We start from the raw sequence: 20,420 nt of genomic DNA on the forward strand, positions 1-20,420 counted from the left end.
CTGGAAAAAGTTTAAAGACTATTTATAGAAATATTGTAAAATTAAGGAATGTTAGAAAAATGTTGGAATGAAGTTATATGGCTTTAGTAGAAATGTTACAAGGAATTAAATATAAATAGATTAATAGAAAATTATAGGAAAAATTAGGCAATAATGTGTTAAGATAATTATAGGATAGAAAACAGAGTAAGATGGAAAGGAATTGCTGAAACAATTAATAGAAGTGGAATAGAAAAAGGGAGGTGTGAGGAGGTCGCTGGAAATAAGTGAATGAAATATAAAATATTGAAAATGTTTGAGGTGTTTTTAAATTGTTTTTGTTTGTTTTTGCTTTGTTTTTTTAGTCCATGTAGCATTTTTGTATTGTATTTGTATTGTTTTTTCTCTTTTCTTTTTTGTTTGTAGTGTTGAAAATGTTGAAAAAGTAATAAATATCATTTTTTAAAAAAAATAAAGAATAAAGTAAAAGAAAAAAAATACTCCACAAGTTTTCCTTAAAAATTGCTGGCTGCTGAATCATTGCAATTAAAGAATTTAGAGTGGATTGGCTACATTTCCCTTCCAAATTACAGGAAGGGATAAATACAAAGTGCTTCATATGTCAGCATCACATTTATTTCATTGCAGGTATTTTATTTTCAGTATAAAGACGACTGATTTTTTTGTAGATGATTGTATGCAGCAGTGCCCTCTTTATGTATACGCATGGTGTAAACATGTATGTTGTCCTCTAAATCCAACACACTCACACAGACTGAGAGACAGAGAAAGAACACCTAAGTAAGCAATACGCCAAAGTGCTTATCTTGTGAACTTGACATGTAAATTGTTTAAGCATGACAAAAGCATCTGGCCCCAAAAAGGACAGGAGGCGGTGTTCTGATCTCTTTAACTAACCTCTGAGACATTGAGGGAAGCAAAAGAAGAAAGCAATGAAACTTCCCCTTTTCAACTTTGCTTGGCGAGCAACCTTCTCAAGGATTTCTCTTTCGCACACAGTTCCAAAAACAGACAGGGGGAAAGGGGAAGGAGGATCATTTTCCAGGACTTCCTGCTTCCCTTTGCAAATCAGCATCCCTCTGGTGCTCAGCAGCTTGAGGTCCACAGAAGGATGCTGAAGGACACTTGGCACTTTTAGACTCCGGAGCTGCAAGGAGGGGGAAGCCCTCCCCCATTAGCTGGGAGTCTCAATGGAGCCCCTCTAGAGGCTTCGCCCAGGGCTGAGACCCCAGCTAGGCCCACCCCCGTTACCTGCAAAAGCCAGATATAAGAGCCAGATATTCCAGGGGGGGCGCTTGGCCCCTGGGCCTTGATTTTATGGCTTTGTCTCAGTGCTTTTTGTAGCACTGAGTTGGACTTTTGCTGAAGATCCACACATCATTTTTCAGTTGCAGTGACAGTGAGGAGAGGTTTGGTTGAACTAGTGCAGTATTGCTGTCTTAACTGCACCTTTTTGGGACTGAGTGATTGCCATCATAGCTGGATTTTCTTCTTGAAGAGCTGTTTTGGGGAAACCGCTTAAGTGATGTTGAACAAGCTTGTTCTAGATTATCCACTCTTGCTGCCAGTGGTTGAGAGAGATGTCCTAAGAGAAAAGAAAAGTAGATTATAAAAATCAAAACTCTTGTCTTAACCGTGAAAGGGGCCTGTTGTTCTTCCTATTCAAAATGCAAATAGCAATGAAGAAAAGATGGACAGGAAATTTTCATGCCAAAGTAGAGAGAGAAAATGCTTAACCTTCTCCTTTGTTACTCCCCTCCCCCCACATAACACCATCACTCAACATAGTGCTTCATAAAGGAAAGAAGAATATCTGTCCCTGCCCTGAAATCTTAATTTCTAAACAAAACAGCGGGAAGGAGAGGGGTTGTTTTTTAGTAAACTGCATGGATGTTTTCCTCTAGTCAAGTAGTGTATAAATTTTGTTAAACAAATAAAATTTTAAAAAAGAGAGGCAAAAAAACCCCCATGTTAACAAATGCTGTTGCATGTAGGGTGAAGGGGTTAGGTTAAGCCAAAGGCTTCATTAAAAGGGGTGTGGGTGGGAAAGTTGGCAACACAGATGCATCCCAAGAAAGTGTTTCCAGGCTTAAGGAGGTGAAGCAAAGCAAGGAGTAAGAGTTTCCTAACAAAGTGAAAACAGGCATATCAGCTGGCAAGGCCCTGCTCATATTCTAGGCTCTTGGAATAAGTAGATTTGCCGTTTGAATTCTAAGTATTTGACTGACGATTTACTTTCACTTCTTTCAGGCATTTCACTTAGAAGTCCCACTAAAATCAATTGCACTGATACTTCTTGGTTGGCTTGGAAGTAAGTCACTGGGACCACAGTCCTAGAGACAGTTAGCTCAGGCCAGCTGAAATCAGTAGCTTTAAGCATGTTTTTATTGGATGGCATCCTGTGGGTATTCCCCCCTCCCTTCCCCAACATGGTGAAAAGGTGGACCATTTATAATGCAGAGTGGAAGACATGAGATGAGAACTATAAACGCTTTGCTTTGTATTGTGCATTAGGCATTTAACATCCTATGGTCTAAATTGCTTCTTGCCTTTTGCACTAGGTGGGTGCTTCATTGCAGTCTCACTTGAATTACCCTGTTAAGCAACCTGTTAAGCTCTGTGCTGCTGCTGCTCCCCCCCTTTTGGATGCAAACTGGGACCTGTCAGTCTTCACTTTACAACCAGTTCTGGCTCTGATTCTCCTGCAGTTTCTCCTGGTCCATCGCTCCACCACAGACTGATGCATTTTAATTGGCCACATAGCAGCACGAGTGGCTTCATGCCACCCATATTTTCAGGCATACTTTCCCCACTTCTGTCAGTGGCACAGTCCACGCATGACAGGCAATTAGCTGGTACCTTTCAGATACTTGACTAACGGACTTCTTGCAGCTCATCCTTTTGGGACAGACTTTGACCCGAGCCATTAATTTGCTCACCCAGCTCTGCTAATCAAAACAAAAACTGCATTAGTATTTCTTTGGCAGTCGTGACTTGCTGCATTTGTACAAGCGCTGGAAGTGGGGAAGAGCCATGACTTGACAAGTTTGGAATGGGCAGTGCTACCTGGCCAAATAGGTTTTTGCACTAGGTAAGGCTTAAGGAATGTGAGAAGGGGGTGTCTCTGTTGAATTGCCCTGTTAAGCCACCTGGGTTATGGTAATGTTCTGACTTCTTTAATTACCCCATATCAATAAGAAAAGGCAGCTTTTTGCCTCCCAGCATAAGTGAGGAGAAGAAATAGTGGTATCAAAGGAAAGCTTCAAAGACAGCCAGAACCGTCTCTCGAGTAATTTCTGATCCCGGCATTCTTTCCACTTCAAAGCAGGATGTGTGTGTGTTTGGGTAAAGGGGAGGGGGGTTGAATCCGATTTCTCTAATAAGAGTTGGCATCAGCCCTGTTTGATATTAGATGCAGGGAACATTTTGATTTGTTATCGCCTTTGAAATCGTTCAGACGACCTTCAGAAAATGGCCTCTTGTTACTTGTGCTGGGGGTGGGTGGGGAGAGTAGGGCACTGGGAGAAAGAGAGAGAGTGAATTGAGGCCCAATTTAATTCACATGCAGAGGATGCCTTGAAATTGTGCTCTCAGCAGCTTTTTAGTTACAAATGTGTGTCTTGATTGAAAGTGAAAAGTTGAAGAATAATAGACCTGCAACAATGCATTGTTTAGCACACCCACCTCATTCGTCTGGTTTCATGGTGGTGGGTTTACAGGCCTTGCATATGGCTCCATTTTATTTTTAAAACCTTGGTGAGCATTAAAAAGAATGCAAGAATTGAATTATGTACATTAGGGCTCTTCAGCTCCTATGCTAAGGAATTACTGTTCAGAACTGATTTCAGTTGTTGTGACTGGCATTGTGCTTTTTCTGTGTGGTTCATCTTTTCTTTCTTTTGTTTTTAACAAAAGAATGAAAATAAATACTGAGAGACTTGATCCTTTATGAAGTCATGGTGCTTGTGTTGGCAAGTGCCACCATGACATGAAAGGAAAGGAAAGGAAAGGAAAGGGTGTTGGTTTTGAAACAGCCAGTCTTGCTCATTGGATCAGATAACTTTGATCCAGCTGCATGGTTTGATTTTCACTGGCTCTGCAGTGATCCAGGTAATGTTTTTCCCCACCTATGTGTGGATCATAGGCTGACAATGCTAGCCCCATGGCTACCTGTCTGTTTCTGGACATAATTCAAAGTGCTGGTTATGACTTTAAAGGCCCTATACAACTTAGGCCTAAGTTATCTGCTGGACCATATTCTCCTGAATCTGCCTGGGCTCTGAAATCTTTGGAAAAGGCTCGGTCCTGCCCACCCTCACAGACATGTTTGGTGGGGGCCCCTCTCACCTCAGTCGCTGCTCCCAGAATTTGGAACTCCCTCCTTAGAGAAGCTAGACTGGCTCCGTCCTTTTGTCAGCAAGTGAAGACCATTTTATTCTAACAGGCTTTTGGGGTGTGACTTTGTTTTGTTTTGTTTTTTAAGAAAAGGGCTTTTAAATAGTGTTGTGAGGGCTTTCTAATAGCGTTGTGATATTTTTACTGTTCATATTTTAATAAATTTGTTTTAACTATTGTAGTTTAATTACCATATTTTTCGCTCTATAAGGCGCACCAAACCATGATGCACCTAGTTTTTGGAGGAGGAAAACAAGAAAAAAATATTCTGAATCTCAGAAGCCAGAACAACAAGAGGGATCACTGCGCAGTGAAAGCAGCAATCCCTCTTGCTGTTCTGGCTTCTGGGATAGCTGCGCAGCCTGCATTCGCTCCATAAGACCCACACACATTTCCCCTTACTTTTTAGGATGGGAAAAAGTGAGTCTTATAGAGCAAAAAATACGGTACTTTTCAACTATTTTTAATTTAGTTTTTATTTAAAAATTTATTGGATTAGAAAAGTGCATGCATTGTCTCTATTTTCAGGTCGTAGAGTCTTTTCTACAGATGAGTTACATTCAATGTGAGGCGTTAATGTTGTATACAGTATAAGGTTGGGAGAGAAGATAGGTGGGAGAAGAGATGTTGTTAGTCTTCTGTACTATATCTGTGTTGTTTTAATTTGTGTAAGCCACATTGAGTACTAGTCTGGAGAAAAGAAAGATAAATAAACATCGTCATCATCACATGTGGAAGGTACAACTGCTACTCAGAGCATAGCGTAAAAGCAACCCCATCATTCCAGTTAACATGGAACCAGAGTGAGCCTTGAAACTAGAGGTTGCCAACCTATTTAGGCCCCTGGTCACATTTCTCTTCTCTCTCCCCATGGAATAGCCGCTCCTAAAGAAAGTGAGTGTCCACTTTTGCAAGGGATCTGGGTAAAAGTTGGATCAAGTAGAATTAATCTGAGCCTTGAAAAACTCACAGAGCTGAAAGTGGAACTGAGAAAGAGCATGTATCCTCCTTTGGCAGAACCCTCTAGTTCCCATGGTTCTACCATGGCTTGATCTTAAATACCAGTTCTTCCATGTTTACCTCTCCCTCCATTTCCCTACCTTCTGTTGTCTCTCCTGTGCCAGATTTATGGATTTCAAGCTCCTCTGGGCAAGGGCTTGCCCTCCTGTACTCTCTAAAGCACCTGCATATTGATGGTGTCATATGAATAAATAATAATGATATTTACAAGAATGTTAAATGAGGTGGGGTGTGTTCCAGATAGGAGAGGAAAAACAGAGCTAGTGCAAGATATTTGGAATTGAAAAGGAGTGAGCCATAAATTTGTGATTGTTGGGGTGAGCTGCTAGAATACTGCAAGGAGTTCGTCTTGATCTACCCCCAGCTTTACCAAAAGCATAGCAACCATCTACATAAAATTGAATTCAGTTACTTAGTGGCACATTTCACTAATCCATGCTCTCCACAATCCTTTAAACCCCAAAATCCAGTTGCAAGACTTTACTGTGTTTTAATATTGAAATGTATTGCTTTTTCAGCCCGCAGCTCTTGAAAAATGTAAAAGGCATCTGAATCTCAGGTGTGTGCATAACATTACCCTGTGACCTTAACTTCTGCTTAAAAAAGGTCTCTCCTTCCCAGGAATCTAAATACAATATTCAAGGGGGGGGCATTTTATTTGGTCCCCGTAGGCCAGTTTTCTGGCTTAATTCAGCTAAATGTTTTCTGTGTCACTTGTCACTGAATTGCTTATGTTGTGGACACAAGGCTGCATGAAGGCTTTATGAGAGATGCCCTTGTTACAGACACAGTTCTGACACTGCTAAATATTCACATGGATCAGCACAACCTGTTCCAAATGAATTGAAGCGATTGTGCTGTCTAGGTGGAGGGTGAAGTAGCCCAGGAGGACTTGTTTGTATGAGTTTATATTGTGGCAATACAGCAATAGATAATTGCATGAAAACTTCTACAGATGCTCATGCAAAAGTTCATTCCTAAGTAGGTCTACTCAGAATAAGTCCTGTTGAATTCAATACAGCCTACTCCTAATTATGTGAGGTTAGGATGGCAGCCTAAATTATTACAGAAGAAACAGCAGAAGATAAACAAGGCTTTTGGTTTGTCTTCATAAGTGCGACCATTTGAGCGAGATTGGCACTCAATCAGGTATGTGAGGACAGCATTGCATTTAAGCTCTAGCCTAGTAGCAAACGGGAAAGTCACCCAGGGATGTGAATTGAAACATCAGCAATATACAGGTGGCACTGCTGCATCTCCTTTTTCCACCTCTTCATCCCAGGGAGGCTGTTGAACTCCTGAACTGGTGCCTGGAAGCTGTATGGGCTGAATGAGGGAGAACAAACAGAGACTTTAGTCCAGACAAAATAGAGGCACTATAAGTAAGGAAACAGACTGCTCTGGATAGAGGTTTTTGGCTGGTCTTAGATTGAGGTTGCACTCTCCCCTGAAGGACCAACCAAGTTTGCCCAGGTGATGGCAGCCAAGAATCCTTTATAGGAGCTAGGAAAGGTATGCCAGTTGTCTCAGTTATCCATACACTAGTGGGATCCTGACTATTGTAATGCACTGAGACTGCCCAGACAACATGAGGTTGACTTTGAAGACGGTTTGGAAATTTCAGCTGGTGCAAAATTGTGACCACCTAGGTACTGTTCGGTGCCAGGCAGTCAGTTCACATTACGTCTATATTGTACTAATTATGCTGTTTGCCAGTGTATTTCCAGTCCCCATTTACTCACAGGGACAGCTGATGCATGTTCAGGAGGTTGTTCCACAATAGGCATATCTCTAGTATGCAGGCAGCATTTGTGAGGGAATGGTTTGGGTGTCTATGCAGGCTTGACATGCACAGACCCACTCAGGGCTGGCCCAAGACATTTTAGCACCTGAGGCAAGCCATAAAATGGCGTCCCCCCACACCAGGGAAGAAGGGAGGAGTGAAGATATACATCAGAAACAATGGTGAGGGCCAAAGCAACCTTACCTGATGGTAGAACTGGTAATCAAAGGCAGGTGCAGAGTCCAGGAGATCCTAGAGGGCAGCCCCTGTGATTTCCTCCATAAGACCAGCAGTCCCTCCTATTTGCCAAGAGGCCATTGTGGAGACAGCATTGGAAGCAGCTGCTGAGGAGGCAGCAGATTGGGCCTCCAAGGAACCCTGGCACTGCAGCAGCAACAGAGGACAATGCATTCCTCAGAGGTTGGATTTGCCGCTTCTGTGGATTCTGCTGATAGAGGCAGTTGCCTCACCTTGCTTTATGAGTGGGCCAGCCCTGCTCCTACGTCCTGTGAGGCTGCATGCCTGAATATGCCTTTCATTGCATGTGCACTGGACCCCTTATCTAGTGGAAAGGTTTAGGATTCCAGTTTAAATTTGCTTGTCAGGAATAATTCCAATAGGAATCAGTCTAATAAAAAAGGTGGAATGAATCTGTGTTTCTTAATATTTCATGTATGTTAATCTTGCTTGCAGCCGCCAGGACCTTGACTCTACTGTTACAGCAGATGAATTTCAAGAGATGTCCAGAATACTGTTATGTTGGAAGAGTTTCAGTTAGAAAGTCTCAAGGATGCAAACAAGGTGCTTGGATTGGTCAGGGTGACAGTTTGTGTTCTGGACCCATGGCCCTCTTGTCTGAGAAAAACTAACAGGGAAGGGACAGCTGGCTGGACCAGGGAAGAATTAATGCTTCCTTGTGAGAGGGAGAGGGCCCTGTCTGCTTGAAGAAGGCAGTAGCAAAACCACTCATTAAGAAACTCTCCCTGGATTCTGAAAATCTAAGTAATTACCAACCAGTTGCCAATTTCCCCTTCTTGGTCAAGGTTCTTGAGTGAGTGGTCATGGGTCAGATCCAGGCGCTATTGGAGGAAATTGTTTTTCTAGATCCTTATCGGTCAGGATTTAGGCCCAGTTTTTGCACAGAAATCACTTTGGTCACCCTGCATGATGATCTCTGTCAAGAGGCAGGCAAGGGAAATGTGTCCCTGTTAATTCTCCCCAACCTCTCAGTGTATTTTGATACCATCAACCATGGTATCCTTCTGAAGCGACTGTCCAAGTTGGGGGTGGGTGGCACCACTTTGTGATGGTTTCAGTCCTACTTGGATGGTCCAGAGGGTGATTCTTGGTGAGTGCTCTTCGTTTCCATTTGGGTTCCTCAGGGTTTGATTTCATCCCCTGTGTTGTTGAACATGTATCTACATGAAACCTCTGAGTGAGGTCAACTGGAGTTTTGGAGTATGTTGTCAGCATTACGCTGATGACACACAGCTCTATTTTTCCTTTGCATCTGTATCTGCAGGTGTGGCAGTGGATATGTAATGGACTGGACAAGAGCCAGTAAAGTGAAGCTTAATCCGGATAAGGCTCAGGCACTGTTAGTGGGTGGCTCTCTGGACTGGATAGATTGAAGGTTGCCCATTCTTCATGGGTTTGCACTCCCTCTGAAGGAATAGGTACACAGTTTGGGAGTACTCCTGGATCCATTGCTGTCACTTGAGGCTCAGGTGGCCTTGGTGGGGCAGAGTGCCTTCCATCAGCTTTGGCTGATGGCCCAGCTGTACCCCTGTCGGGACAGGGCTAACCTAATTTCTGTCACGTGCTTTGGCAACATCTAGGTTAGATTTCTGCAATGTGTTGTACATAGGGCTGCCTCTGAAGAAGGCTGCTGCAAAATTTGGTGGTCAGGTTGCTCACCAGGGCAATACAGTTTGAGCATATAATACCAATCCTAGCCCAGTTGCACTGCGTGCAAATTAATTTCTGGGCCCAATTCAGAGTACTGGTTTTGACCTGTAAGGCCTTAACCGGCTCAGGATTGCAATATCTCAAGGACCACCTCTCCCTATATGCGCCGTCCCGGACCCTGCGTTCATCATCTGATGCTCTTGCTTGTCTGCCTCCACGATGAGAGGTCTGGAGGGCATCAAAACGAGAATGGGCCTTTTCTGTGGTGGCTTCCCACCTGTGGAAGGTTCTCCCCAGAGAGGCTCACCTGACGCCATCATTCCATATCTTTAGGCACCAGACCAAAACATTCCTCTTCTTCCAGGCCTAATTAAACAACCTATGGCCTTTTAAACTGGGGGGGTATTGTTTTTGTATGTTACTGTGTTACATATTTTTGTGTTTTTATATTGTAAATTCCCCTGTAATCCTCAGATGAAGATACACATTTGATGATGATGATGATGATATGGGACTTTTTTCTTTTTCTACAGCTTGACATATGGTCCAAGTCCAACTATCAAGTGTTTCAAAAGGCAAGTTTCTTTGTTTCTAAATGGTGTCTGCTTTATGTTATGTTATTTTATTTCATATTTGAATATGACCTTATATATGCACTGTTTTCAAAATGTGCACATACTGTCTCTTAGGTTGCATATGCATGCTGAAGTAAGTGAATGCTTGTTTAGTTAAATGTTCTGGCAACTATTCTGGATTCCACCTTCCTCAACACACTTGCAGCTTCCCAGATGTGCTAGAATGCAAGGTGATCATTTTAAGAACAGGTTGAAGTAATTCTCTGCGCATGCAGAGAGCTCACAATTTGGTTTAAAAGAAAACACTCAATTTCATTCTGTCTTCTATAGTACATCTGTGAAGTATTAGGATGTTAAAGTCTATAGATCCAGAATATGCAGGAAAATAGGGATTGTCAAAAGCACCATTTATTAAGGAAGGGTATGATAAAATATGGGACGCGGGTGGCGCTGTGGGTAAAAGCCTCAGCGCCTAGGGCTTGCCGATCGAAAGGTCGGCAGTTCGAATCCCCGCGGCGGGGTGCACTCCAGCTGCTCGGTCCCAGCGCCTGCCAACCTAGCAGTTCGAAAGCACCCCCGGGTGCAAGTAGATAAATAGGTACCGCTTACCAGCGGGAAGGTAAACGGCGTTCCGTGTGCTGCGCTGGCTCGCCAGATGCAGCTTTGTCACGCTGGCCACGTGACCCGGAAGTGTCTCCGGACAGCGCTGGCCCCCGGCCTATAGATGTGAGATGGGCGCACAAACCCCAGAGTCTGTCAAGACTGGCCCGTTCGGGCAGGGGTACCTTTACCTTTATGATAAAATATAGGAACTTGTCTCAATGGGTAATTAACACATTTAAAGTAGATTTAAAAAATAATGGATTTACAGTGTTTTTAAATATTACCTTTATGTCAAGATTAATTTTGGTTAATCTCCTAGCAGGTAGCCTTTTGGAATGTAGTCTCTCAATTGTTGGCTGTATTATCATTTTTGCCTTGAACTTCGTTTGTAAACAAAGACACATAGAATTGTAGAGTTGGAAGGCATCCCAAGGGTCATGCAGGAATGTACTATGTAACAACCAGGATTGGTTGGATGGTTCAGTTTTCGTGTGAATTTTCATTTTAAGCTTCTGTAAATTTGGGGCATGAATTCTTGTTGCTGTTCTTATACTTCATATGTAAGTTGAGCTATTGCTACACACTCTCCAACACACACACACACACACAAATTACAAGACATTTGGTCCATTATAAGAGCTATTGAAACTGTAGTAATTGTATTGTAAATAGCCACTTGCTTGGCAGGGTCACAGTTGGTGACTAAAGATTACCATGTGTGTACAACATGTTAGGCCTCAGCAGGTGTTGCCAAGAAACAGGTTGTCAGCCCAAGGCAGGGCAGAGATCTCATCAGCACTGGGACAACAGTGAAGAAGACAAAGCTCAGGGCAGAGCAAAATACCGCATTTTTCGCCCTATAGGATGCACCGTCCCATAAGGCGCACCTAGTTTTTTTGGGGAGAAATAAAGGGGGGGGAATTATTTTTCCCCCAGGCGCGGGGCTGGGGCGGGGAAGCCCGAGCTTCCCCGGACCCCAGCCCCCAGAACAGGCAACTCTTCACAAGCAGCGGGAGCCCAGCGCAGGGCTCCCACGGCTTGCAGAGAGGTGTGCGAAGTCTGGGCGCGTTGAGCTCAGCGCACCCAGCCTTCGTCGTGCAGGCAACTCTCCGCAAGCCATGGGAGCCCAGCGCAGGGCTCCCGCAGCTTGTGGAGAGGTGCGCAAAGTCTGGGCGCACTGAGCGTGCCCAGCCTTCGGCATGCAGGCAACTCTCCACAAGCAGCGGGAGCCCGGCGCGGGCTCCCACGGCTTGCAGAGATCTGCGGGAAGCCTGGAGAGCGAGAGGGGCCGGTGCGCACTGACGCCTCTCGCTCTCCAGGCTTCAGCGAAAGCCTGCATTCGCCCCATAGGACACACACACATTTCCCCTTCATTTTTGGAGGGGGGAAAGTGAATCCTGTGGGGCAAAAAATACGGTACCTGGACTCCTGACAAGTTGCTTAGGCCTAGAAGCTGGTTTTGAGCCTGGGGCTTTATAGGTCTGTTTGACCTGTGCAGCTAATAATTTTCACTCTGTCTGGTTCTACATTCCATTGACCTTTGTTTGACAGGCTTCCCTGGCAAGTCAGAGTGCTGGTGACGAAGGTCCTGGTTTCAGGTGTGGGCAGGCACACACATGCATCTACATGTATATGTTTAAACTTACTATTTTTCTTTGAAAATAAGAAAGATTATTATTTTAAGTGTCTGTCTTAAATGTGATTTGACACATCAGGGAGAGAAATGCTTAAATCATTCTCCTATAAACCTATAAAATGTTGGTTTCTATGCCTATTTCAAGTTCTAAGGGTTGATGAATGACCTAAGAATTACAAGACTTTTGGTGCATTAAAACAGCTATCGATGATGTGGTGTAAGTGACCACTTGCCTAATGGTGTCTGTGGTGTTGAGTAAAAATCACCTCCATAAGGAGACCAGGTCAAAGATGGCAGACACTAGCAGATTTTCCTCAACTGTTTTAATCCCCATCCCAAGGGGATGACTTGATATTGCAAGTTTAAGCTAAACCTGTTCTCATTTTATGGGATCCAAGCCTTAAGTTGAAGGAACTTAAAAAGTCCAATATACTTTGCTTAGTTTCCAGTCACATTCCCCCCCCCCCCTGGTAGAATCATAGAATCATAGAGTTGGAAGAGACCACAAGGGCCATCGAGTCCAACCCCCTGCCAAGCAGGAAACACCATCAGAGCACTCCTGACATATGGTTGTCAAGCCTCTGGTTAAAGACCTCCAAAGAAGGAGACTCCACCATACTCCTTGGCAGAAAATTCCACTGTCGAACAGCTCTCACTGTCAGGAAGTTCTTCCTAACGTTTAGGTGGAATCTTCTTTCTTGTAGTTTGGATCCATTGCTCCGTGTCCGCTTCTCTGGAGCAGCAGAAAACAACCTTTCTCCCTCCTCTATATGACATCCTTTTATATATTTGAACATGGCTATCATATCACCCCTTAACCTCCTCTTCTCCAGGCTAAACATGCCCAGCTCCCTTAGCCGTTCCTCATAAGGCATCGTTTCCAGGCCTTTTACCATTTTGGTTGCCCTCCTCTGGACACGTTCCACTTTGTCAGTGTCCTTCTTGAACTGTGGTGCCCAGAACTGGACACAGTACTCCAGGAGAGGTCTGACCAGAGAAGAATACTGTGGCACTATTACTTCCCTTGATCTAGATGCTATACTCCTATTGATGCAGCCCAGAATTGCATTGCCTTTTTTAGCTGTTGCGTCACACTGTTGGCTCATGTCAAGTTTGTGGTCAACCAAGACTCCTAGATCCTTTTCACATGTACTGCTCTCAAGCCAGGTGTCACCCATCTTGTATTTGTGCCTCTCATTTTTTTTGCCCAAGTGCAATACTTTACATTTCTCCCTGTTAAAATTCATCTTGTTTGTTTTGGCCCAGTTCTCTAATCTGTCAAGATCATTTTGAAGTGTGATCCTGTCCTCTGGGGTGTTAGTCACCCCTCCCAGTTTGGTGTCATCTGCAAATTGATCAGGATGCCCTTGAGTCCATCATCCAAGTCGTTGATAAAGATGTTGAATAAAACCGGGCCCGAGACAGAACCCTGTGGCATCCCACTAGTCACTCTTCTCCAGGATGAAGAGGAACCATTGATGAGCACCCTTTGGGTTCGGTCAGTCAGCCAGTTACAAATTCACTGAGTGGTAGCATAGTCAAGACTGCATTTTACCAGCTTCTTTACAAGAATATCATGGGGCACCTTGTCAAATGCCTTGCTGAAATCAAGGTAGGCTACATCCACTGCATTCCCTTCATCTACCAGGCTTGTAATTCTGTCAAAAAATGAGATCAGGTTAGTCTGACATGACTTATTTTTCAGAAATCCATGCTGAATATTGGTGATCACAGCATTCCTTTCTAGGTGCTCACAGACTGTTTGCTTAATGATTTGCTCCAGAATCTTCCCTGGTATTGATGTCAGACTGACTGGGCGGTAATTATTTGGGTCCTCTCTTTTCCCCTTTTGGAAAATAGGGACAAGATTTGCCCTCCTCCAGTCTGCCGGGACTTCGCCTGTTCTCCAGGAATTCTCAAAGATGACTGCCAGTGGTTCTGAGATCACATCTGCCAGTTCTTTTAATACTCTTGGATGCAGTTCATCTGGCCCTGGAGACTTGAATACATCTAAACTAGCCAAGTATTCTTGTACTATCTCCTTAGTTATTCTGGGCTGTGTTTCCTTTGCTGAATCATTTGCTTCAAATTCTTCAGGTTGGGCATTGTTTTCTTTATCGGAGAAGTCTAAGGCAAAGAAGGCATTGAAGAGTTCAGCCCTTTCTGTGTCCCCTGTTTGCATTTCACCATCTTCTCCTCTGAGTGACCCCACTGTTTCTTTGTTCTTCCTTTTGCTACGAACATACCCATAAAAGCCTTTTTTGTTGCCTTTAACCTCTCTAGCAAGCCTGAGTTCATTCTGTGCTTTAGCTTTTCTGACTTTGTGTCTACATGTGCTGGCTATTTGTTTGAATTCCTCTTTGGTGGTCCCCCCCCCCTTTCCAATTTTTGTACACATCCTTTTTAATCTTAACTCAGTTAAAAGTTCTTTAGATAGCCACCCTGGCTTCTTTAGGCACCTTCCATGTTTCCGTCTCATTGGTATTGCCTGACATTGTGCTTTTACTATCTCCCTCTTAACAAACTCCCAGCCATCATGAACTCCCTTTCCTTTTAGTATTACTGTCCATGGGATCTCACCCAGCACTTCCCTAAGTTTTATGAAGTCGGCTTTCTTCAAGTCAAGAAATTGAGTCCTAGTATGCTTGGCTGCTCCTTTCTGCTGTATAGTAAACTTCAGAAGAGCATGATCACTCGCGCCTAATGATCCTTCCACTTCTACCCCACTAACCAGGTCATCAACATTGGTTAGGACCAGATCTAAAATGGCTGTTCCTCTTGTTGCTTCTCCCACTTTCTGGACAATGAAGTTGTCTGCAAGGCCAGTGAGGAATCTGTTTGACCTTGGCTGAGTTTGACATCCAACAAATATCCGGGTAATTGAAGTCCCCCATTACTACTATCTCCCTTCCTTTTGCATGCTTGGCCATCTGTTCCAGGAAGGCATCATCTATGTCCTCCGTTTGGCTTGGGGATCTATAGTAAACTCCCACAATGAGGTCACTGTTATTCTTCTCTCCCTTAATTTTGACCCAAATGCTCTCACTTTGGCTTTGAGGTTCTAAATCTTGGATCTCTTCACAGGTATACACATCCCTGACATATAACGCCACTCCTCCTCCTTTCTTGTCTAGTCTGTTTCTCTGAAATAGATTGTATCCCCCCATTATTACATTCCAGTGGTACAGTGGCTTACAAACTGTTCTGAGGAACCTTGTGATATGTCAGAGAGTATTGATGGTTTCTCGGTAGGAAGATCAAGAAGATTACTGATCTCTCCCTGCAATATATGCCTGACAGTGTTATACACAGGCTAAGGAACCTAGTTTACATGGAATGACACTAAGGGGCCTAATAGGACTTGTCTAGCATCCTATGCGACATTCTAGAATGACACATATGGAGAAGCTCTTCAACAGATGTGGAAAATAGTTTCCTAAAAATTAAAAGTTTTGAAAAGCCATTGCTCAAGTTTGTCAAACAAATACCAGCAAGAGACTCTTGAGCTTGGCCTGGCCTGGAGGCATGCCACTATAATTCCTGCATAGATATTTCTTGAAACTTTTGGTGCCAGGATTCTGTGTTCACCCAGAAGTAAATAATTTTGACCTGTGATGCCAGCTTCCTCCAGATCAAAGAATAGCTTCAGGGAGGTAGGTAGCAGCCCATTCCCTGACTAGCATTAAGAGGCAGAATAACACAGTAGTTAGTCTGTTACCCGAGAGACAAGTGAGAATTAACGGATTAAGCAAACCTTTCTCTCCCTTCTGAAAAATATATTCCTTGTGTCAGGTAGCGAGGAGTATAATGCAGAGCAACTTAGGACAAAATCATCCATGATAATCCTTCATCAATAATGCTTTAAACTAATTATAGCCCATGGAGTAGCTTTCATTCTTGCCATTAAATGGGTTTTTATGTTATAAATGGGTCCAGGCTGTAGGCTTGGCTCTCTTAATGCTTTAGGATTCCAACATTAGATACTGTGTCTGTGTGTGTGTGTGTTCATACACACACATACTCGCGCACGCACACGCACACACACATTTATGAATGCTTTCTTTTTCAAATGCTTGATACAGAGGAATTAAAAAGCCAGTAGTAAGATGTAACTTGCCTCAGGTTCATTGTACACAGCCCCATTCACAGACCACATAAACCAATGTGCTTAAGCTGAAGTCCTTCTAATCCCACAGTGGTCAATGGCATTGATGAATTGTAAAGATCTAGCTGTATTCAGCATTCTCATTCCGCTACTGCAAGAGCCCTTGCGCTAGCAGACGGCAGTTCAAAGGTTGCACAACAATGGAATCCAATGCAACAGTTGTGCTAGTGGAACCTGGTTGCACAACAGCTGGTTCTTGTTATGCTCTCCGTTGCACATCAATATTTGGTAATTTACTGTTTTCCCCCTTGTGCAACAACATTCCATAAGTGCAACAATACCCCAAAGTCACTTTACATACAACTTTTTGTCTTTCTGGCTCTGTTTTTTATTCTGTAGCCTAGTGCCAGAATTAGGTGGCCCACCTCCTGTCACTGCCGTTATATTACTTCAAAAGCCTACTTAAACCTGTGGCCCTCCATGTTGTTGGACTACAGCTCCCATCAACACTGACCATTGGCCATGTTGGCTGGGCTTGATGGGAGTTGGGAGTCTGTGGGTGGGTTCCAAGCCTGTAGAATCCAAGGAGGCTATGGTCTCACACTCAGTATTGCCAAACAATGTTAGGATAAGTCAAGCATGCAAAGTCAAAGACCAGTCAGGATCAAGCATGAATCATTCTGGGTCCAAAATGTGGTCTAGAGGCAACATTAGAAAGTCCTGAGGTCAACAACAGAGAAGATCTAGTCTAGCAGTGTGAGTCAAGAATTCTACTTTTTAGGGTCAGGCAGCTAAGGACCTGTGATGTTCCAGCAGCTGAAAAGCTCAACATGAAGACAAGGCCATTCCTAATTCCAGCTGAGAATGCTTTCCCATAAGGGGTTCTTTATTCCTGTCACATGCAAGTTTAGTCTTTCAGGTACACACTTTCACGTGGGCCTGAACATCTTCACTCTCAGATATTGGCTGAACATCTCTCAAACTCTACTGGGAGCTCATCAGCCCACATTCACCCCAAAGTCTCTCAAGAGGGTCCACCGGAGGCAGCTTTTGAGGGGTTCCTCCCCAGACTCAGGATCTTCAGGGCTAGTGATGGAAGACCAGGGGTGCCAACTTGAATGAAATATTGGGAGGGGGGAAGGCAGGTAAGCCCCTCCCCACATAATCAATTGCATGATGTGCCACGCACACACCATATGAATGGCAATGTCCATCAACTTAGGGGGCGGTCCCCTCAAATATTTTATTGTAGGTGCAAAAACCCCTTGGCCCCTAGGAGTTGGCTCCTATGTGGAGGACCCTGCACCCCCAAGTGTATGGTCAGCCAGAGGTCTGGTTCATCCTTTGAGGAGTTGGTGTCCGGATTGAACTGGGCAGGGAAGCCACATAAATATTTCCTTGACTGCAGGTGTGTGTGTACGGTTTCTACCCATCTGTGTGCTATCCTTCTTAAGCTTTCCCACTCCCAATAGCAATGCCATGTTTCCAGTGACTCCTTTATGTGGTAGCCCCTTGGAATATCACAACATTGATTTCCTTTGAATGGCAGGTTTTTCGAAGCCAGACTGTTTTTTACTCTCTCTTCAGTGGCAATAAAGCAGCATCTGGAGCTTGCAGAGCTACCTGCTCAATGTAGCTGCCAACATGTTAATTTCTTAGACAGTCACAGCACGGCCCTTTTGGGTTAAAGAGCAAAGGCCTCCGTCCTTCCCAATACAGCCCTGTCATGTGGAGCTTAATTCGTCTTGACTTCTTTGTTTGCAAACTCTGCCTGTGTCAGCAAGACTTGTGCCTTCCCCTGATTAGTAGGATCCCCGAGTGTGTTTAATTTGATAGGGGAAGAGTGTTCCCAGAGGGCCCATTACAACTAAAATGTACAGGTATTTACAGAGGTTCCCCTGGAGATTTTCTTGAACTCCCTTTCTGGGGTGAATGAGCTTTTATGACCATCCAGCGAACCAGCAGGGTGAGTCTCAGAGAATAGAGCTTAAAAATACAGGGAGGAATCTCTGAAAGGGCAGAAACACAAAGAGCCGAGGAAAGGTTGGCACATCTCCACATTTTTCTGACATTTTAAACTCTGCAGGTAGAGAGACAGCGCCGATCTTTAACCTTTTTATTAGCTCCTCGCACATCTCCAGCTAGTAAGGAAAAGTAAGAGCTTTTTTATTTTCTTTTTATCATCATCATTGAGGGTCTTTGTTCCCACCCTTTTTTCAAAGGCAGATTGTGAATTTTGCGGTATAAAAGCAAAGCCCTAGAAGAACATCACATTCTCATTGTTGTATCTATTTTGTTAAAATAAATTTTAAAATAGGTATATACTTTAAAAAATATGTTTCTGCCTACCCACCCCCATTTCTCTGGCTGCTGGCACTTTGGTGTCTGGCCATGGTTTGGAGGTTGCCTGAAGGAATGCTTCTCCCCATAGGAGCCTACCAGTTGCTTCAGTTTGAGAGGGGAGGGCCCTGCTTAGAGTCTATTCATCAAGAAAAGCTTAATCTAATACAGTCATACCTCGGCTTGAAGTAGCTTCGAGATAAGTATTTTCGGGTTGTTCGCTGCGGCAACCCGGAAGTAACGGAGCACGTTACTTCCGGGTTTCGCTGCTCACACATGCGCAGTCATAATGACATCACATGTATGCACAGAAGCGACAAATCGCGGCCCACGGGTGTGGGTTGCATTCACTTCTGGATGCAAACAGGGTCCAGAACAGATCACGTTTGCATCCAGAGGTACCACTGTAGGACCAGAACAATTTGTAGAAGACCCTCCTCAGTGATGGCCACAGAGTACCCTGTTCTGGTAAAAATCAGGAGGAAAGTATAAGCTTCCTGTTTCATGGAATATTTTCATCAGTAAATTACCATATTTTTCGCTCTATAACATGCACCAGACCATAACACGCACGTCGTTTTTAGAGGAGGAAAACAAGAAAAAAACTATTCTAAACGAAACAGTGGATGTATGATTTTTGTGGTTCATGCTGTGGCCACAGACATGTGATCTGACAGTGAGTTTGGAGTAGCTCAATGCAAAAATCCTGAGGATCCATGTGGATCCATGTTTGTAACCACGTTTTTGCACCACTGCGGCCCCAGGCAACAGTGGGTGCATGATTTTTTGGATGCAAGATGTAGCCATGGACATGCTATGTAATCTGATGGTGAATTTGGGGTGACCCAGTGCAAAAATCCTGAGGATCCATGTGGATCCGTGCTTTGTAACCACGTTTTAAGTGAGGAGGGAAAGAAAAGCACTCAAGGGACAAGGAGCACGCATGGGGTGTGTGGAGAAGGATGCTGGTAATAATGCAGGAGAGGGGTTTAAGGGGAGAAGAAGCACGCGTGGGGTGTGTGGAGAAGGATGCTGCTAATAATGAAGAAGAGGGGTATAAGGGGAGAAGGCTCCTCTCCCACTTTGCTCCTTTAAAGCAAGTAGGCTCTGCTTTTCTCCCTCCTCCCCGCTCATCCCCGGTTAGCGAGCTGAAAAACTTTGCTGCTATTTAGCGAGCTGAGTGGGGAGGAGAGATCCTGCTTGGGACAGAGAGCCTGCTTGCTTTAAAGGAGCCAACCGGACAGGAGCCGCTTACACTCGTGTAAGCGGCTCCTCTCCTCTCCCGCTTTGCTCCTTTAAAGCAAGCAGGCTCTCTGTCCCTCTCTCCTCCCCACTCAGCGGCTCTTCTCCCGCTTTGCTGTTTCAAAGTGAGCCACGGAGGAGGGAAGGAAGGGGAACCATGGATCCTCTGCTCATGACTGCAGCAGATCCCCCCGCCATCCGTAGGCATTCGCTCCATAACACGCACAGACATTTCCCCTTACTTTCTAGGAGGAAAAAAATGAGTGTTATGGTGCAAAAAAATGGTATATCTTTATTCTGTTTTCTGTTTTTACTCACCACTTTTGAATTACAGAAGAAAAATAGTATATGAAAACAAGAGTAATGATTGAGAAGAAATTGGTCAGGCCATAAGACTCAGAGAGGGTGAGAGCTTATTAGATAAGATGGGATCTCTGGAGTGGAAGGAAGTAAATGGTGTGCTGGTTAGAGTGTTGGACTACCTATTGCACAAGGCTGGTTGTTGGGATGCTATGGGTTTGGGAAGAGAGAGAGAGATAGAGATGCCACCCTGAGCTTCTTGGAAAATAAGGCTGATGTTTCATTTATCTGTTTTTATGCCACCCTTCAGCAAAGCTACTAGGGCAGTATGCAAAGAAATAGTAGAACCTTTTCTTTTTTTTTCTACAATGAAATACAAAAATACAGACAAAACAGACCAGGAGCATAGAAATTCAGCAGAAGAAGTAAAACCTAACCAGCCACAATCAGCTGCAGCAGCATCTTTACTTAAAACGCAGCATGGTTGGCACTAGGCAAACCTTCTTGGAAAAG

The 20,420-nt window shown here is 44.0% G+C and overlaps 1 protein-coding gene across 7 annotated transcripts in view; it reads left to right on the forward strand.

Annotated features, from left to right (window-relative positions):
• The window catches only part of MED27 (mediator complex subunit 27), a 185,970-nt gene that overhangs the window by 149,976 nt on the left and 15,574 nt on the right, over positions 1–20,420 (forward strand). The window contains exons 6-8 of one of the 7 annotated variants that reach the window (XM_082207877.1): positions 5,934–5,974; positions 7,899–7,999; positions 9,640–9,685. The exons of 1 other annotated variant lie outside the window; for it this stretch is intronic. In XM_082207877.1, the coding sequence (XP_082064003.1) occupies positions 5,934–5,974; positions 7,899–7,999; positions 9,640–9,644 (147 nt within the window). In that variant the 3' untranslated portion in view covers positions 9,645–9,685. 5 more of the 7 variants (XM_082207876.1, XM_082207878.1, XM_082207880.1 and 2 more) reach the window with 5 other exon arrangements.

This window comes from Podarcis vaucheri, assembly GCF_965113315.1.
Source record: "Podarcis vaucheri genome assembly, chromosome: Z".
Taxonomy (NCBI): domain Eukaryota; kingdom Metazoa; phylum Chordata; class Lepidosauria; order Squamata; family Lacertidae; genus Podarcis; species Podarcis vaucheri.